The sequence below is a fragment of the Gymnodraco acuticeps genome, unplaced genomic scaffold (genome assembly GCF_902827175.1).
Source record: "Gymnodraco acuticeps unplaced genomic scaffold, fGymAcu1.1, whole genome shotgun sequence".
Classification (NCBI taxonomy): Eukaryota; Metazoa; Chordata; class Actinopteri; order Perciformes; family Bathydraconidae; genus Gymnodraco; species Gymnodraco acuticeps.
In genome coordinates this window covers 33,844-53,899 of record NW_022990807.1, presented here as the reverse complement: position 1 = coordinate 53,899, position 20,056 = coordinate 33,844, and the positions used below count along the sequence as shown (strand labels likewise).

Sequence of the window (20,056 nt, the reverse complement as noted above, 5' to 3'; positions counted from 1 at the left end):
TATTTGCTGCTAGCCGCTAGCTGCTAACTGCCGCCTCGTTAATATAAATCCAGTACCATGCTGTCATGAACGCGCGGTGCTGTTACGTGTACGCAATTGCACGTGCTTAATGTGAACGAGCCTTTTGGGCGGCGTGGTTAAAGTTGCGCATGCTCTATGAGTGCACATACGGGTACTTCTCAGGCATGCCGGGTAATCTGTGACGTTTCGCTCTCAAAAGTTGGGCCATTTTGTCATCATGCGCCATTGAGCAACTCTCATAGGAATGAATGAGGCCCCGCCTCCCACGCTGTATCCAGTTCTTATTATACATCCATGGGCAGAGCCTGTCACTACCATGGATGTATAATAAGAACTGGATACAGCGTGGGAGGCGGGGCCTCATTCATTCCTATGAGAGCTGCTCATGAGCGCATGATGATAAAATGGCCCAACTTTTGAGAGAGTGAAACGTCACAGATTACCCAGCATGCCTGAGAAGTACCCGTATGTGCGCTGTATGTGTGATCTCCTTTTTCTCGTTGTGTCATTTGACTTTATTTGCTGTGTGTAGATTCAAGGATTTTGGTTATCTAGGCACAGCTGTGTGTGACTCCCTCTGGTACACTGGTATGTGTTTTCCTAATGTAGAGAGCATTGATTAATTAATAAACTACACACTGAGTCTAGATCCTGACCAAATCCTTTTTTATTGTTGATCAAATGTTTTTCAAAAATGTATTCATACACATTTAGAAAAATACAATGTACAATCACAACAAATACAACACAAATTACAAAAAATACAGAAAAAACAAACAATAACAACAGACAAGAGGACAAAACTATGGAAAAATAAACCCTCCCACCCCCAGATCCGGACCATCCTTGTATTATTGCTCATTCAATCTATTATAGCATGCTAACAAATGGTACTTACTTTATTTGTACAGATCTGCATGGGAGACGATGGCGCGATGCAGAGCGCTGTCTGTGATTGTGCACAGGAGATGTACAAATGCAGCCACGCTGCAGCATTGGCAATATTTGCCATGTGGCAGATCAGCTCCACAGATGTTGAGTGCCAGTGGAGGAAGCCTGGCACTTCCAAAGTAGTCCAGCCGGTGTCTCAACTTTACCAACAGCGAGAGGAGACATACAACCCACTGGCCAGAGACATCGCCAACTGTCAACTGGGGGGTTGTAAACGAGGCCGAAGGGGTGAAGGCTTTTGTGCAGGCCTATCGGGTGACAGTGTTCGAGTCTGGTCTCTTTGTGAGTGAGTCGGGTGTTTTGGGAGCATCACCCGATGGACTTGTGCAGCCATCTGCCTGCTGTAGGTGAAGTGTCCACACAGCCAGAGGAACATGACCATCGCGGAGGCAGTCCAGTTACCATCCTTCTGTCTCCGTGCGGAGGGTGGGTCATATATTCTCAAGGAGAATCACCCATACTGGCACCAGTTCCAAGGGCAGCTGCACATCACAGACCGGAGTCTCTGCTACTTTGTTGTGTGGACCACGAAGGAGGCGATCATCATCCCCATCCCCAAAGACCCTGCATGGCATGGAAATCTCCTCCTCCTGGAACAATTCTACACCCAGCATATGCTCCCTGTGTTGGCCAGTAGAGAGGAGGACATTTAAATAAACACACTCTTAATACCCTCGGACTCTGCGTTGTGTTTGGTATGTGTGATGGGGTGTTATGCAGAGGGGAGGAAAACAGGACACAGCAGATTGGGATTGTGGTGGAGATGCTGAGCAGTTATTTAATTGTTTGCATGTAATTATTATTATACTGCGTGCTTCTGAGTTATTCCATCTTTTGCTGTAACATGGATCGGTATGTAACTCTATATTTACTTGTTATCTAACACACTTCCTTCTACATCATACACCATCATTATACATGATGGTGTATATAGGATATATATATTTGTATACATATCTGTAAATTGTATAATTTTATTTAAACGTCTTTTTGATCTCTGTCTATAAACACAAACTGAGTAAGATTGACAATAAAGTTGACTTTGAAAAAATATATATTCTTTATGAAAATAGTTGACTGTTGTCAAATGAATCCAAATGAAAGTTGGATTGAACTACAACTACGCCTTTAAATCTCTACGGACTGTTTTTCAGTGGGATGGCAAGTTCCTATCTTTAAACATTTATTAGTTTTTTCTCAGAACAGATTTGATTTTCTGAAGTTAATTTAACTTTGCCGACCATGTAAGGTCATTATTAAAAGGTACAATCAATTTGTTTAGGGTTGACTAAAATAATGAAAAACATTCATTTGGATAATTTACGGACAGAATAATAAACTCAATGATGCTCTACTCACCTGTTCCTTTTTTATAAAGTGAAACAGTTGAAACGATAGATTTTAGTAAACTTAAAAACAACCTTCTCCAAAAGCTATCAAGGAATATACCGAATACTTGTTTTAGAACTTTATTACATATTTTTATATAAATAGTTGGAATGATCCATAATTGACAGAAGCTTGTGTTTACACTGACCTGTTACTCATATATTAATGTCTTTGTAACTTCAGTGAACCACTACCTCACTCATTTCACTTTCATTCATCACGGTTCAGTAAACTAAGTGATACATGAACCAGTTTAATCATTATAATAACGTAGGATTGCAACTCTTTGAAAATGTAGGTGGCTCTTAAAAGAGCTGTTGTGTTTGGGTGTGCTGGTCTCAGGTCAGTCTAAGCCCTCTCTCCGCGGATGCGGCGGGCCAGCTGGATGTCCTTGGGCATGATGGTGACCCTCTTTGCTTGGTTCATCTTACTGGGGGGCAGCTACATGGATGTCGGTGCAGTCCACAATCATTGCGCAGTTGAAGGCAGAGAATTTATTGACTCGAATGAAGCACAACTTCATGTCATACAATACAATGACTTATTTGTAATTGTGTAACAAAATATGAGCATTGATTAGCAAGCAGGACCTGCAGGAACAGAGAATGGTGATGGATGGAGCTGGGAAGAGAGAAGAATAAAGAAAACAGATCAACTTATTATCGGATATTACAAATTCAATTTCAAAACAAGTTGCCGCTCTAGTTTTCTAGATGTAAAGATGATTTCACATGGAGCATACATTACATTACATTGCATTTAGCTGACGCTTTTGTCCAAAGCGACTTACAATAAGTACATTCGACCAGGAAGACACAACCTTGAAGAAAAAGAATCATATAAGTATATCAGGTTTCATAGAGCCAAACATTTCAAGTGCTACTCAACTGGCTTTAGGTAATCCAGTCCTTTATTGGTATAAAGTGCTTCGTTAATCGTTCAACGCTCGAAGTGGAGTCGAAGAGATGAGTTTCAGTTTGCGCCGGAAGATGTGCAAGCTATCTGCGCCGCCTGATGTCAATGGGGAGCTCATTCCACCATCTTGGAAGCCAGGATAGCAAACCACGTGTTTTCGCCGATGGGAACTTGGGTCCCCCTCGCAGCGAGGCGCAACGAGTTTTGGCTGATGCAGAGCGTAGTGCACGCGATGGGTGTACGGTTTAACCATGTCCTGGAGTAGGAAGGGCAGATCCATTCGCAGCACGGTAAGCAAAGTACCAGTGTCTTGAAGTGGATTCTAGCAGTTACCGGAAGCCAGTGAAGGGCGCGGAGGAGCGGAGTGGTGTGGGAGAATTTAGGAAGGCTGAAAACCAGACGAGCCGCTGCATTCTGGATGAGCTGCAGAGGTCGGATGGCACATGCAGGTAGACCAGCCAGGAGGGGAGTTGCAGTAGTCTAGGCGTGAGGACGAGAGCCTGGACCAGAACCTGAGTCGCTTTCTGAGTCAGCTGGGGACGTATCTTCCTGATGTTGTAAGCGTGTTATCTGCGCAGCGGGTTGTAGCAGCGATGTTTGCAGTGAAGGACAGGTTGTTATCTAGGGTCACACCCAGATTCCTTGCAGTCTGAGTCGGGGAAACAACTGAGTGCCGATGTTGATGTCAGGTCAAGAGTTGGAAATCTTTTCCCGGGAGGAAGAGCAGCTCAGTCTTGTCAAGGTTGAGCTTGAGGTGGTGAGCAGACATCCACTGAGAGATGTCAGCTAGACAAGCAGAGATGCGTGTGCGACGACCTGGGTCTCTGAGCGGGGAAAGGACAGAATTAATTGGGTGTCGTCAGCGTAGCAGTGGTAAAAAAACCATGCGGGCTAATGACTGATCCGAGCGAGTTTGTGTACAAGGGAAGAGGAGGGGACCAAGAACAGAGCCCTGAGGGACCCCCGTAGTTAATTGACAAGGGTCGGACTCAGACCCTCTCAAGTCACACCCTGTAGGTACGGTCTTTCAGGTATGAGGTGAGGAGGGAAAGTGCAGAGCCAGAAACTCCAAGTTTTGGAGAGTGCGAAGAGGAGGATCTGATGATTCACCGTGTCGAATGCAGCAGACAGGTCCAACAGGTATGACAGAAGAGGAGAGGGATGAGTTTTGGCAGTGTGAAGTTCCTCCGTGACAGCAATGAGAGCAGTTTCTGTGGAGTGACTGCCTGTGAAACCAGACTGGTGCGGATCCAGAAGGTTGTTCTGATTGAGATAACAGAGAGTTGTTTAAAGACAGCGCGTTCAAGTGATTTAGACAGGAACGGGAGGAGAGAGACAGGCCGTAGTTTAAAACATCAGACGGTTGAGAGTGGGTGTTTCTTTAGGAGAGGGTTTACTCTTGCCTCCTTGAGACTGTTTGGAAAGTGACCAGAAGTTAGAGAAGTGTTGATGAAATGGGTGAGAAACGGTAGAATATCAGGAGCGATAGTCTGAAGGAGGTTTGAAGGGATAGGGTCCAGAGGACAGGTGGTAGGCGGGCAGAGGTAATGAGGGTAAGAACCTCACTTGGAGAGAGAGGGGAAAAAGGAGGTTAGTGTGTTGGTGGAAGAGGTCTGGTGACCCAGCGGTGAGTAAAGGTGAGTCAGAAAAAGAAGAGCGAATATCATTAACCTTTTTTTCAAGTGGGTAACAAAGTCGCTTGACAGAAGGAGGAGGGGGGAGGAGCTTTTGGAGGGTCCAAGAGGGTGGAGAAGATGGAAAAGTTTTTTAGGATTGGAATAGGAAGATTGGATATCTCTGAAAGAAAGTGCTTTTTGCCTGAGAGATCGAAGCAGAGAAAGAGGAGAGGAGAGCTTGATAGGTTAGGAGGTCGTCACGGTGTTTGGATTTCCACCATTTCCGCTCTGCTGCCCTAAGGACGGTTCTATAGCACGCAGTGCATCATTTAGCCAGGGAGCCGGACCTATGCAAAATATCACACTCAATACATGTGTTTCTCTGGGGGGTGCATTGTGCCTTTGAGTATATAAATAAATACCATAACCAAATACTATTACGTACAGTGGAAATCAGGTTGCCAGAGCAGGTCAGTGTGCATGTTCCTCAATGTATCAGCAGTTACAGGTGAGGTAAAGAAAATAAAGAGAAAAGGTCAGTAACAACACTTTAAAGTAACAACACTTTGAATAATTATCTCTTCTAACAATTTCTCTCAATAAGCACACAACGACTGTCTTTCCAACAAACAGATTGTCATCACAATGAAACACGTCCAGAAGAATGTCATGCAAAGCTCCATGCCTGCCTTCGACTCTCCCTGAACTGCTTCCTTAGCACCCGGTGGAGGGCGCAGTAGGCTACTCTTCAAAGTTTCACGAAATACTACCATCATGTTGGTTACTGTTTAACATTTGGTTTACTTCATGTAATAAAATAATAACTTCATGGTAAGGCTACTAAAAATGACAAGGCTAAGTAATGTAATGCTAACTAACGTGCTCGCTACTCGTCGCTACTAGCAAGGTAGCTAACTTGACTATGTTCCATGCACAACATGTATATTACCTATGATATTACCTGATATGTCTGATCCAGCGACTCCTGGTCCTTTCATCAGACGGGAATCGATAGAAGCAGCAAGTGGTATGATCACTTTTATGACTACAACCTGGTACAAAGCACACAGGCATCTTGTAAAAGTGAATTTATTTTTAGCGATCTATAATTTATTGGAGGGAATAAATCAGTTATGAGATCTTCTTCTTCTTCGCTTTAATTACGAGTCTTATTATAAATCACCGAGCATGCCTGTGACATCACTTACGCGACCCAGAATGGGATTTGGGAGTCTTTGTAGTAGCGTATTTTTCATAGTCTTATATTCAGCAGTTTTACGACAAAATGTGATTTTTTGACATGGAAATGATGCTTAAGATTGACAACACATCATATGTGTTCGTGGCACAATTCAAACGGGATCAAAATATATGTCCCATGGTCCCATGGTCCGGAAGTAGATGGGCGTGACTTCGCCTCTCCATAGGCTTGTTTGAGACGCGTTGCGGCTCGCCTCGAAAGTAGACGAGAATAGCTGATCGCAGCCGGGGGAGGTCTCAAAAAGCTCGCCTGAAGTCAGACAGCTCGGAGTCAGCTTCGTCTTTTCTTCTCTCGGTTTTTTGGCGGATTGCAAACAGCTTGAAGGTGCATACTGCTGCCTCCGGAGTCGGCTTGACTCGGTTTGCACTCGGTTTGCATTTATAAAGAATGCACACATGTGTTTAATCGTTAATGTCAGGTATGTACTAAGTAAATACATTTATTTTACATAAATCCAGGCTGAAGACTTTTCTTTTTGTCGCTGCTTTTAATTGAACTATTCATATCTTAGACTGCACTGTAACTTTTATCCATGTACTTTTTCTTTTAATGTTTAATTGACAGCACTGTAACTTTTATCCATGTATTTTTTCTTTTAATGTTTTTTTATTAGCTTTTCTTTTTAATGACTGATTTTAAATGCCATTTTCTTAATCTCTTTCATTTTTTGTAAAGCACTTTGAATTGCCTTGTGTTGAAAAGTGCTATATAAATAAACTTGCCTTGCCTTGCCTTGCCTTTGCCTAATTTATAAAGTAAACCTTAGCATCTCACTAGCAGTGGCAACTGCAATCAGTTACAGCTGCCCTAAGTCTGTAGCCAAGTCTAATAACACCAGTGTACACGTTGCTGTGTCAATACAGATATTTATTTGTTAATTATTTGTCTTAACTCATACACCTGGTTTATCGTAGCAAGGAAACTCCCCTCAAGAAGCGAAAATTGCCAAGGGCGTTGCAACCCTCACTCGCCAATATTTCTTCATAACTATAGCACGTTTGTTTATTTTAGCAAACCATGCTCCAAGTAAAATTGAATATAAATTATAATGTTTAAAAAAATAGAGATCGGACCATCAGTCCTGTGTACAGATCAGTTCGATAAAGTCATGCCAAAACAGCGACATTTTACACGATAAATACGGGTTTAAATAGCAGCATTTGCCACGGAAGGCGAGTGGCAGCTACCGTAAACCTTCTCTTACTCTGGCATCTTGTGGCAACTCCCGTTGAGCAGCGGCAGATGCCTCGGCGAGTTGTGGCATCTGTGGCATATGCCGGAAGGACTTGCCACAGCTACCACAGAGTAGCGGCCTCTGTGGCATATGCCGGAAGGACTTGCCACTGCCTGCAGATGCCACGAAATGCGCTTGATGTCTCTCATAATTTGTGCGTAACAGAGAAGATTCTAATGTACAATTAACCAGGGAACCAGTAAACAGAACTGAAGTCCATTGACCATTTCACATCATACTTCCTGATAACACTTGTCTTTGTATTATTAAAATGACCAAAAGTCAATATTATAATGACTTTGACTTTCTGAGAATAACTACACATATTTAACATTGATGCATAATGACTAATGTGGGATTACTATTCTAACGACAAAGGTAATGTTACCTACCTGTGTAGATGCGAGCGAGGCTGAAAGCCAGGTCTCTGGCTGCCAGTTCCAGGTAGCCGGGTTCTCTAGTAGCTGCAAACTGAACAAAGTCCTTCAGTTCAGAGAGAGCAGTGCCCACTGCTGTCACCGCCGGGCTCAAGGAGGAAACACTCGATGCTCCTGCAAGCAGGGACTACAAGGAGAAGAAAACAAGATCATATTCCAGTTCAAGTCTGTCACAGATGAGTTACTGAACTGGGCTGTTTCCTGAACCCTTACCTTGGCGTGGGTGAAGAAAGCGTCAAGAACCATTCCTGAGCTACGAGCCACGCAGCGCAGCACGTCCAGAGACAGGACATTTGTGGTACCTTCCCATATACTCAACACCTGAGAAAAAAGGAGAGAATCTTTTTAATATCATGCCTTTTTTTCCAGGATCAATCGTTTTGTCAATACAATGGTGGACAATTTAAAAACATTTCTATGCGAGCTTCTCAAAGTCAAAGATGTTCTCAAATGTCTGGTTTTTAACCCCAAAGATATTATTTTTTAAATAATATAACACTCATAATAAAAAACAGCATTTTCTGCCATGATTTCATTAAAACCTCCTCTAACTATTTATTGATTAGTCAGTGAAGCTCTAGTTGACCTCACCTGTGCATCGCGGAGTAGTCCAGGCAGCCCGGTATCCTCAATGTAGCCCTGTCCACCGAAGCTTTCCAAACCCTCCGACACCACAGCCACTGCCTGAGACGAAACAAAGACAGTAAGGGTTGCTTTCAAACGGCGAGATTACTCACAGATAACAAGATAACAGACTGAACAGGTCGCGCATGCTTCCCAGTGTACAGTTTGACCACAGGAGTGAGCAGACGCAGCAGATGTGCATCGAGCTCAGTCGCCACGCCGCTCTCCTCTCGGCCCAGCAGACGACACACATCCATCACCAGAAGGAACGCTCCACGGGTCTCCACCTGTCCACAGCCAGAGCAAACGTGTGTGTGGTATGATGGGAGAGTTTGTATACAGTGTGTCATTTGTTTACCATCAGCCAGCCCAGCTCACCTCCATCCTGGCGAGAGTCTGCATGTGTAGCGGGTGATCTTTGAGAAGCTTTCCAAAGGCAGTGCGGCGAGTGGCATAGTCCCCAGCTAACTGGACGACCCTGTGAACACACACACACCTATAAATAATAAGCTTTCTATGGCGTGTTTTGTAGGAATCAGCGCAGGATGCAGTGCAGTATTATGAGTCTTGCCTCCTCATTGCGGCTGCTGCAGAGATGCTGTTGTGTATCCTGGTTATCGTCAGCATGTTAGCTATGGAGGCCACACCTCTCCCTTCCTCTGAGATCTGTATTTTTAGAGAGGAAATAAAGGAATCAAGTTCTTTGACATTTATTTAGTCTAAAAAATGTAATCAGCAGGGTTTGTCTTAACAGAGGAACGTACGAGAAGATGGAGAGACCCTGTGCTGTTGGCACAAAAGCCTTAAACTCTGAACATATAACAATACAATATATTTGAATATGCTGTATTTCTTGCTTTTCCCTGATGCCCTGAATATGTCTCTAAATTAGTGGCTTGGCTCAGGGGAAAAATTAGAGAGATGTCCTTGCTGTAGCTGCCTCAACAATGATTACACTTGTCAATGCAATACATAATATTGTATTTCCTCTTTTTAAGCTTAAATATACAAATGTTAGGCTCACAGGCGTTCATCATTATATGCAAAGACCAGAGGAGGAATCTACAGCTTATGCTTACTTTAAGAGACATGGAAATCAAACTTTTTACAATAGGAGACCTTTAAAAATACATGATGTGTAGCTGACCCTGTGTGCCTGCAGGCCGTCCAGCAGTAACTCAGCAGTCGGCATCTGTCTTGTGCCCAGCTTGTCTTTCAGTCTCTGAACCTCGATCCCCTTCAGTCGTCCATCCTCACCTCTGCTCACCTCTGCTGCATAGAACAACGACAAACCCCGGCTGCCCTGTAGGACACACAAACTAACACGCACAAACTAACTGTAAGGGCAATACATTCACTTTGTAAGTCATTGAGTGTATGGCTGATAATAGAGGATGTCAGCATTACTGGTGTGGTAGCTCCTGATCTGTCCTGCTCTCTGGCCAGAGTCAGAGTCATGTCTGCATCTGTTGCAGAGGTGAACCACTAGAAGCCGTGAAGTTTGTAAGAACCGTCCGCCTGGGGAGCAGCCACCGTCTCTGTGCCGCTGCCTGAGGAAGGAAAGATGGGGAGAGGAAACTCATGAGGCATCACAACACAGGGCAGCAAAAAAGAACAGACTGTGACCTGGATTCATATTAATAATTTGCTCTGTGCTTACATTTTTTTCCAAATATTTTGGGATAATGTAAGAGAATACAACTCAAGGAAATATATGAAAAAGATCTTGTCATTTTGACACATTTTAATGCAGAATTGTAACACCACTAGGTACTTTAGTGTATAGTATGGTACTAGGTTTTAGGTACTTTATTCTACGTTGATAGAGTAACAATAAAATATCTAGTGTTTTTTAAATATTACACTCTAGCCTTTTGTATCTGCAAGCTGAAGCTGATATTGTTCATGTAAGACACTGATGAACATCAGTACTGACCCACGTCAGATCCTCCTTGTCTCTCCGTCATCCACTGTCCAGACGTCCAGAAACGCTCAGGCTGACGAGTGGTCAAACGACTGTAGGCTTCATCTACCGGCCATGAAACACCTATGGACTTCACATACAAGAAAATCACTCAATATTTTACATAAAAAAGGAAACATCAGGTTAAAACAAGAATTATGCATTGAATCTTGGACACAGCAACACATGTGGATTTTTCCCTTCATCTTACATGTGCTTTTGTAAAAAAACAAACATGAAAAAAGGCTTTGTGTTCGCATAACTTAGGACACTTCCCATCAGCAATAATTGGCTTCTAAATTGTTTGTAAATGTATTGTAAACATAATTTAATGATTCAGTTTTATCTTGATTTTCTATCACACCTGGATGACTTTAGCAGCTCCGTCAGTCATGGCCAGAGGACAGGTGTAGAGACCAGAGGACGGAGAGAAGATGTACAACTTGCTCATTTAGTACACACGGCTGAAACACAAACACACACACAGAATTGATCTCAGGTTCTCATTAAAAACTTTTCTTATTATATAATTAATTAGCAAGTGAGCTAAAGTGAAAAGGGAAGTCTAACACTACCTCCACTCGCCGAATGACCTCTCATAGCCAATGGCGACCAGGCCTTCCTGTGCCGAGAGGTCTTTCATGCGTTTCCAGGCGGAGGAGGTCACGATGTGGTCAACTCTTCGCCCCCAGGGATCAAAGTGCACCAACCGTGGGGGGGTGATCTCACACTCTCTGCCCCACTCGTCCACCTCATTAGCCACACGCTCTCCAAATGCACACAAATCTGAAAAAGCTGCCTGTAAACCAAAAGGGTCACATAGATTATGGACAAGACCTAAAGACCTGAATTAAGTTTTACATGTATATCTACTCTGTCTGTTCTTACACTATTTTATTGTTTTTTACTTTCGTTTTATTGTTTTATGTCTTATTATGCTGCATTGTTGGAGGAGCCTGGGACTTAAGACTCCATGTGCCATATCTACACTGTAGTTATTGTGCATATGACAATAAAGCCTTTGAATCTTGAAGTTAATTTATAGAATATTTCCAGCTGTTGAAGGCCCAGCTGTGCGCTCTTCTCACCTCATGTGGCAAGGTGTCTCCTCAGGTATCCTCTCAGCAAAGCGTCCTCTAGAAACGGGTTTCTTCAGAACGGGTCTTTCCTGGATGAAGGATCCTATCTTTGCTCTGGAGAACGGCAGGTTCCCTGTCTCCTCCCACAAGTGGTTCCTCCTCATCAGATCTTCTTGTACCCGGCTCAGCTAACCTGGGGATCTTATGTGGATGAGAGATGGAGGAACAGCACACAGCGACCTGCAGCCACACGCCGGCTCAGGAGGGCTGAGCACACCGACATGACTCAGGACCTGCAGGGTGAGGGGAGGAACATGACAGATAAAGTAATGACAATATAGTACAATACATTTAATTTAGCTCACACTTTTATCCAAGCAACTTACAATAAAGGCGTTGTGTTATTGCAGAACATTGGGGTCGTATTCTTTGTTTCTTTTTGTTGTTTTTTACATTATTTCACGTTAGTGTTATTCAATTTTAATACATTTCTTCCAAAAATAACAATACTTCAAAATGACCAAAACCCTTTAATTCAGTCAGAGATCATACACTCTCTGTTTTTTTTAATTAAAGGATAGGCCTACATGGCTCTGGTTTTAGTCTATATTTTGTTTGTGCTATGCTATTCTTTGAGTCTAAAATGAAGCTTGAATTGATTGTTTGTTTTTTTAACTAATACAAGAGAGCTGAAGAAGAAATCGATTCAAGAGATATCTAGACGTGCCACATACAGGCACAGTAATTATATAGTTAATTTGAAACAGGGCCGTGGGAAGTAGGGGTGCTGAGGGTGCTGCAGCACCCCCTGGTGGAGGACAGGGGATCTGCAGTTCCACAAGATATAATTCAAATATAATTAAAAAAAACGACAACACAACATTCATAATTAAGTAAAGATACACCCTTTTCACCCCGGTTACATTTTCCATTTGCCCTGTACGATGGGCGCTGTAGTGATGAAAGTGGGGGATGTTGGCTTATCAGGCGCCCGCAGCTCACAGCCAGAATGAGAGAGATAGAGAGAGGAGGTGCACCGGTACCGGCGGAGATTGTTGTTAGCTTCTGCTGCGCTAACGGATATAAGAAGCTGTTTCTACAATAATGTGGAGGGAGAGTTCTGTCCTGTCAGACTGAGAGGCTCAGTGAGGTAAAGGACTTTGAGGGTTTAGATAGTTCACTTTAGTCTAAGTTATCTCAGTGAGTCTCAAACGTTTTGATCACAATTTATGTAAACAAATTTCCAAGGCACACCTTTATAATTATTAGGATAAATAAAAACAGGTTTGAAATCATTCCAATGTATACGGACAGTAAAACCAAAAATAATCGTTTCAACTGAGATTTAAAATAATATGCATAAATAAATAAATGTTAACTGGTAAAATAAGATATGAAATGAACAACAAAAAATAAAATAAGTTACATTATTTGTTATTGGCTATGGTGAGGTTATTGGAAATGTTCACATAGCCTACTTATTTGATTAATAAATGCAAAACGATCTTTTTCATATGGGTGTTAGAGTTGTACCCCCTAGATCAGTCTCTAAAATTGAGGGCACTCAAATTGGCACCAGATTGAAGCAATTTTACTATAAAATGTTAAAACATCTTTCCGGGGGACACCCCCGGACCCGCCTAGAGCAGTGTTCCAACCTTTTTTCCATGAGCCCACCCCAAATGACTCCTGTTGGAAGTTGCCCCCCCCCCCCCCCCCCCACACCACACACACACATGCACACAGCGCGCAACAGCGTAATTAAAGTTTACAAAGTCTCAAAAACTGCTACAACTAAACTGTCCAAAACTGGATGAATTGGGAAGTATTTTGGTAAAGGAACGATGAACGCGTAATAAGGAAGCACTATTGGAGTGACTTTGATGGCTAATTGGACTCAGGATGAATTTATTGGATTCCAGAGGAAAAGATGGAGAAGGACGGGGCGCAGATGGAAACAATGCACAAACATGTTTGCTGCAAGATAACCGGATTTTGCCGATGTGTTTAATGTGGATTTCAAAAGTCGTAAATAATCTACAAAATGGAGGAGACCGATGTGAATCGGAGCAACCCTGTGACAAATAATCCAACTGAACCACCGGCATGGACAATGGACAAGAGTTTTTTTTTTTTTTTTTTTTAAAAATAAAAGCTTATCCAAGCAAAGCCTGGTTTGGGTGAACAATTTATGGGGCAGAAGAAACATTATATTAAAGACAGGAATTTAAAATGTCTGTCTTTTTATGCCTTTAATACTAACTTGAAATTTTATAAAATTATTAGTCAATTATTTTTTATATTTTATTGTAATGTAGAGACAAGGCTTTTAGTGACAATCATGTATTGCCTTGCAATTATATGTAAACACAATCATATAATCTGTATTAACGGGTCAGTCTATAAGCACTCTAACAGCACCATAAATTACATTTAAACAACCACGAAAAAACAATTATTGTTTCCGATATTGATTTAACGAGATGCTGTTATAACATGGAAACGGCTTAATTAAAAAAAATAAGCTTCAAAAATGTTTTATGAAGCACACTGGGTACAGCCCTGTAACACATGTGTTCCGTGTGTATAGTCCTTATCGCATGAAAACACATAGCATGAACAGACTGCAACAAAACCAGTCTTACAAAACAGACTTCTGCTAAACTGGTGCAGAAGCAAAGCATCTGCCTTAGATGAAGTTCACACAGAACTGTGGAAAAGGGAGAACATCTGTACTTGCTTTCAACGACATGATCAGGCTTATATATTATAAAAGTGTTGGCTAAAGTAACGCAGAATATATATATTTTAATTGTAAATAATTAGAAACATTATTTATGTGCACAAGTACACACACATAACAAGCTGTACCGAGTTCCTCCGGTTGCAGTTCCGCAGACGGCCAGTGTGTGGCAGCAGAGCGCTGGGAGCAGAGGGAGGTGAGTAGCCGGATATGACGGATGACGGATGCGACGGAAATACACCCGAACATATCTGGTAGCGCCCGAACATATCTGGTACTGAGGCAGAGCCAAGCCCCCAGGAAGTGCGCCGGACTCAGATGAAAATATTCGTGCTGGCCAAACGGCGGTACTGCACATCCGTTGGTTGCCAGGCCCGGAAACACTTTTCCCATTGACCTTACATGGGGAAAGAATGGTCTGTAACTCGTTGGATAATTTTTTTTAAACTAAATAACTACCCAGTATGAACACTTGTATAGCCCTTATTAAAAACATTCGTTCCTCAAGTTTTAAAAATGTGCTAATAAGGTTATTCTGAGTTATTTCCCTCTGCATTATGAAACGCGCATCTAACCCACGGGACCGCGCCGCCCGGCACGTTCATGTGATGTGTTCAGTACTACATGAGTTGTACCTTTTACCCATGGATGCACAATAACAACGGACCATATCGCCTTACTGCCAGCCCACGGAGCTGTAATAATGGATATATTGCACATGTTTTGCTGTAATTCATCATTGTAAAATATTATACTACATGGGCTGTATGATGTAAATCTTGTACCGTAAATGTTGTATTAATAAAGTTAATATTACCGACGTAGATTAACGTTCCTGTAGCTTCTTATTGCACTTGCAATTGTTTTAGTTACTTGTGGGCTAACATGAATAATCAGTTACTATCTTTTACTCCATCACATTCAAAAAGAAATAGGCTATGTTATTGTTAACTCCACCAGAGTAATCCATCATCAGCATTACTTTTTAGATAAAGTTTTAACTCACAATTGAATCATAACAGGCTTCAACATATACATTTTTATATATTACCAAGTGGTTTCATGTACAACCCACACAAGTATCATGCTAAATGAAGCTCTGTTGCCTTGGATATCACTAGATCCTGATGTCAGCGTAATATAAAAGTACATAACGATTGATGTGTAACTTAGCATAATTTACTTGCTAGCCGCTAGCTGCTAACTGCCGCCCTCGTTAATATAAATCCAGTACCATGCTGTCATGAACGCGCGGTGCTGTTACGTGTACGCAATTGCACGTGCTTAATGTGAACGAGCCTTTTGGGCGGCGTGGTTAAGTTGCGCATGCGCTATGAGTGCACATACGGGTACTTCTCAGGCATGCCGGGTAATCTGTGACGTTTCGCTCCTCAAAAGTTGGGCCATTTTGTCATCATATGCGCCATTGAGCAACTCTCATAGGAATGGATAGGCCCCGGCCTCCCACGCTGTAATCCAGTTCTTATTATACATTCCATGGGCAGAGCCTGTCACTACCATGGATGTATAATAAGAAACTGGATACAGCGTGGGAGGCGGGGCCTCATTCATTCCTATGAGAGCTGCTCATGAGCGCATGATGATAAAATGGCCCAACTTTTGAGAGAGTGAAACGTCACAGATTACCCAGCATGGCCTGAGAAGTACCCGTATGTGCGCTGTATGTGTGATCTCCTTTTTCTCGTTGTGTCATTTGACTTGATTTTTCTGTGTGTAGATTCAAGGATTTTGGTTATCTAGGCACAGCTGTGTGTGACTCCCTCTGGTAACAACTGGTATGTGTTTTCCTAATGTAGAGAGCATTGATTAATTAATAAACTACACACTGAGTCTAGATCCTGACCAAATCCTTTTTATTGTTGATCAAATGTTTTCAAAAATGTATTCATACACATTTAGAAAAATACAATGTACAATCACAACAATACAACACACAATTACACAAAAAATACAGAAAAAACAAACAATAACAAACAGACAAGAGGACAAAACTATGGAAAAATAAACCCTCCCACCCCCAGATCCGGACGCATCCTTGTATTATTGCCTCATTCAATCTATTATAGCATGCTAACAAATGGTACTTACTTTATTTGTACAGATCTGCATGGGAGACGATGGCGCGATGCAGAGCGCTGTCTGTGATTGTGCACAGGAGATGTACAAATGCAGCCACGCTGCAGCATTGGCAATATTTTGCCATGTGGCGATCAGCTCCACAGATGTTGAGTGCCAGTGGAGGAAGCCTGGCACTTCCAAAGTAGTCCAGCCGGTGTCTCAACTTTACCAACAGCGAGAGGAGACATACCAACCCACTGGCCAGAGACATCGCCCAACTGTCAACTGGGGGGTTGTAAACGAGGCCGAAGGGTGAAGGCTTTTGTGCAGGCCTATCGGGTGACAGTGTTCGAGTCTGGTCTCTTTGTGAGTGAGTCGGGTGTTTTGGGAGCATCACCCTATGGACTTGTGCAGCCATCTGCCTTGCTGTAGGTGAAGTGTCCACACAGCCAGAGGAACATGACCATCGCGGAGGCAGTCCAGTTACCATCCTTCTGTCTCCGTGCGGAGGGTGGGTCATATATTCTCAAGGAGAATCACCCATACTGGCACCAGTTCCAAGGGCAGCTGCACATCATAGACCGGAGTCTCTGCTACTTTGTTGTGTGGACCACGAAGGAGGCGATCAATCATCCCCATCCCCAAAGACCCTGCATGGCATGGAAATCTCCTCCTCCTGGAACAATTCTACACCCAGCATATGCTCCCTGTGTTGGCCAGTAGAGAGGAGGACATTTAAATAAACACACTCTTAACACCCTCGGACTCTGCGTTGTGTTTGGTATGTGTGATGGGGTGTTATGCAGAGGGGAGGAAAACAGGACACAGCAGATTGGGATTGTGGTGGAGATGCTGAGCAGTTATTTAATTGTTGCATGTAATTATTATTATACTGCGTGCTTCTGAGTTATTCCATCTTTTGCTGTAACATGGATCGGTATGTAACTCTATATTTACTTGTTATCTAACACACTTCCTTCTACATCATACACCATCATTATACATGATGGTGTATATAGGATATATATATTTGTATACATATCTGTAAATTGTATAATTTATTTAAACGTCTTTTTGATCTCTGTCTATAAACACAAACTGAGTAAGATTGACAATAAAGTTGACTTTGAAAAATATATATATTCTTTATGAAAATAGTTGACTGTTGTCAAATGAATCCAAATGAAAGTTGGATTGAACTACAACTACGCCTTTAAATCTCTACGGGACTGTTTTTCAGTGGGATGGCAAGTTCCTATCTTTAAACATTTATTAGTTTTTTCTCAGAACAGATTTGATTTCTGAAGTTAATTTAACTTTGCCGACCATGTAAGGTCAATCATTAAAAGGTACAATCAATTTGTTTAGGGTTGACTAAAATAATGAAAAACATTCATTTGGATAATTTACGGACAGAATAATAAACTCAATGATGCTCTACTCACCTGTTCCTTTTTTATAAGTGAAACAGTTGAAACGATAGATTTAGTAAACTTAAAAACAACCTTCTCCAAAAGCTATCGAGGAATATACCGAATACTTGTTTTAGAACTTTATTACATATTTTTATATAAATAGTTGGAATGATCCATAATTGACAGAAGCTTGTGTTTACACTGACCTGTTACTCATATATTAATGTCTTTGTAACTTCAGTGAACCACTACCTCACTCATTTCACTTTCATTCATCACGGTTCAGTAAACTAAGTGATACATGAACCAGTTTAATCATTATAATAACGTAGGATTGCAACTCTTTGAAAATGTAGGTGGCTCTTAAAAGAGCTGTTGTGTTTGGGTGTGCTGGTCTCAGGTCAGTCTAAGCCCTCTCTCCGCGGATGCGGCGGGCCAGCTGGATGTCCTTGGGCATGATGGTGACCCTCTTTGCTTGGTTCATCTTACTGGGGGGCAGCTACATGGATGTCGGTGCAGTCCACAATCATTGCGCAGTTGAAGGCAGAATTAATTTATTATTGACTCCGAATGAAGCACAACTTCATGTCATACAATACAATGACTTTATTTGTAATTGTGTAAAAAAATATGAGCATTGATTAGCAAGCAGGACCTGCAGGAACAGAGAATGGTGATGGATGGAGCTGGGAAGAGAGAAGAATAAAGAAAACAGATCAACTTTATTATCGGATATTACAAATTCAATTTCAAAACAAGTTGCCGCTCCTACAGTTTTCTAGTATGTAAAGTTGATTTCACATGACCTATGCAAAATATCACACTCAATACATGTGTGTCTCTGGGGGGTGCATTGTGCCTTTGATGTATATAAATAATATACCATAACCAAATACTATTACGTACAGTGGAAATCAGGTTGCCAGAGCAGGTCAGTGTGCATGTTCCTCAATGTATCAGCAGTTACAGGTGAGGTAAAGAAAATAAAAGAGAAAAAGGTCAGTAACAACACTTTAAAGTAACAACACTTTGAATAATTATCTCTTCTAACAATTTTCTCTCAATAAGCACACAACGACTGTCTTTCCAACAAACAGATTGTCATCACAATGAAACACGTCCAGAAGAATGACATGCAAAGCTCCCTGCCTGCCTTCGACTCTCCCTGAACTGCTTCCTTAGCACCCGGTGGAGGGCGCAGTAGGCTACTCTTCAAATGTTTCACGAAATACTTACCATCATGTTTGGTTACTGTTTAACATTTTGGTTTACTTCATGTAATAAAATAATAACTTCATGGTAAGGCTACTAAAAATGACAAGGCTAAGTAATGTAATGCTAACTAACGTGCTCGCTACTCGTCGCTACTAGCTAGGTAGCTAACTTGACTATGTTCCATGCACAACATGTATATTACCTATGATATTACCTGATATGTCTGATCCAGCGACTCCTGGTCCTTTCATCAGACGGGAATCGATAGAAGGAGCAAGTGGTATGATCACTTTTATGACTACAACCTGGTACAAAGCACACAGGCATCTTGTAAAAGTGAATTTATTTTTAGCGATCTATAATTTATTGGAGGGAATAAATCAGTTATGAGATCTTCTTCTTCTTCGCTTTAATTAGGAGTCTTATTATAAATCACCGAGCATGCCTGTGACATCACTTACGCGACCCAGAATGGGATTTGGGATTTGTAGTCTTTGTAGTAGCGTATTTTTCATAGTCTAATATTTCAGCAGTTTTACGACAAAATGTGACTTTTTTGACATGGAAATGATTGCTTAAGATTGACAAACATCTTATGTGTAGTTCGTGGCACAATTCAAACGGGATCAAAAGATATGTGTTCTCTCTCCATTGAATTCAATGTAAATGTTTCGCTTCCGGGGTCCCATGGTCCGGAAGTAGATGGGCGTGACTTCGCCTCTCCATAGGCTTGTTTGAGACGCGTTGCGGCTCGCCTCGAAAGTAGACGAGAATAGCCGATTGCAGCCGGGGGAGGTCTCAAAAAGCTCGCCTGAAGTCGGACAGCTCGGAGTCAGCTTCGTCTTCTTCTTCTTCTTCTCTCAGTTTTTTGGCGGATTGCAAACAGCTTGAAGGTGCATACTGCTGCCTCCGGAGTCGGCTTGACTCGGTTTGCACTCGGTTTGCATTTATAAAGAATGCACACATGTGTTTAATCGTTAATGTCAGATATGTACTAAGTAAATACATTTGTTCCTGCTCAAGATTAGATTCAACTTTATTGTTATTGCACATATTACAGGTACTGAGACAACAAAATGCAGTTTAGCTTCTAACCAGGTGCAACAAGCAGTGA

At 42.0% G+C, this 20,056-nt stretch overlaps 1 protein-coding gene across 1 annotated transcript; it reads right to left on the bottom strand.

Annotated features, from left to right (window-relative positions):
- Positions 1-1,532: 1,532 nt before the first annotated feature.
- Positions 1,533-11,654, bottom strand: LOC117557118 (acyl-CoA dehydrogenase family member 11-like). The gene is given in 13 exon segments (XM_034232804.1): positions 1,533-1,593; positions 7,780-7,951; positions 8,038-8,145; positions 8,416-8,508; positions 8,595-8,735; positions 8,827-8,926; positions 9,020-9,114; positions 9,596-9,751; positions 9,856-9,998; positions 10,385-10,502; positions 10,776-10,875; positions 10,987-11,210; positions 11,556-11,654. Coding segments are annotated over 13 exon segments (1,569 nt in total). The 3' UTR covers positions 1,533-1,573.
- Between the last annotated feature and the right edge of the window lie 8,402 nt (positions 11,655-20,056).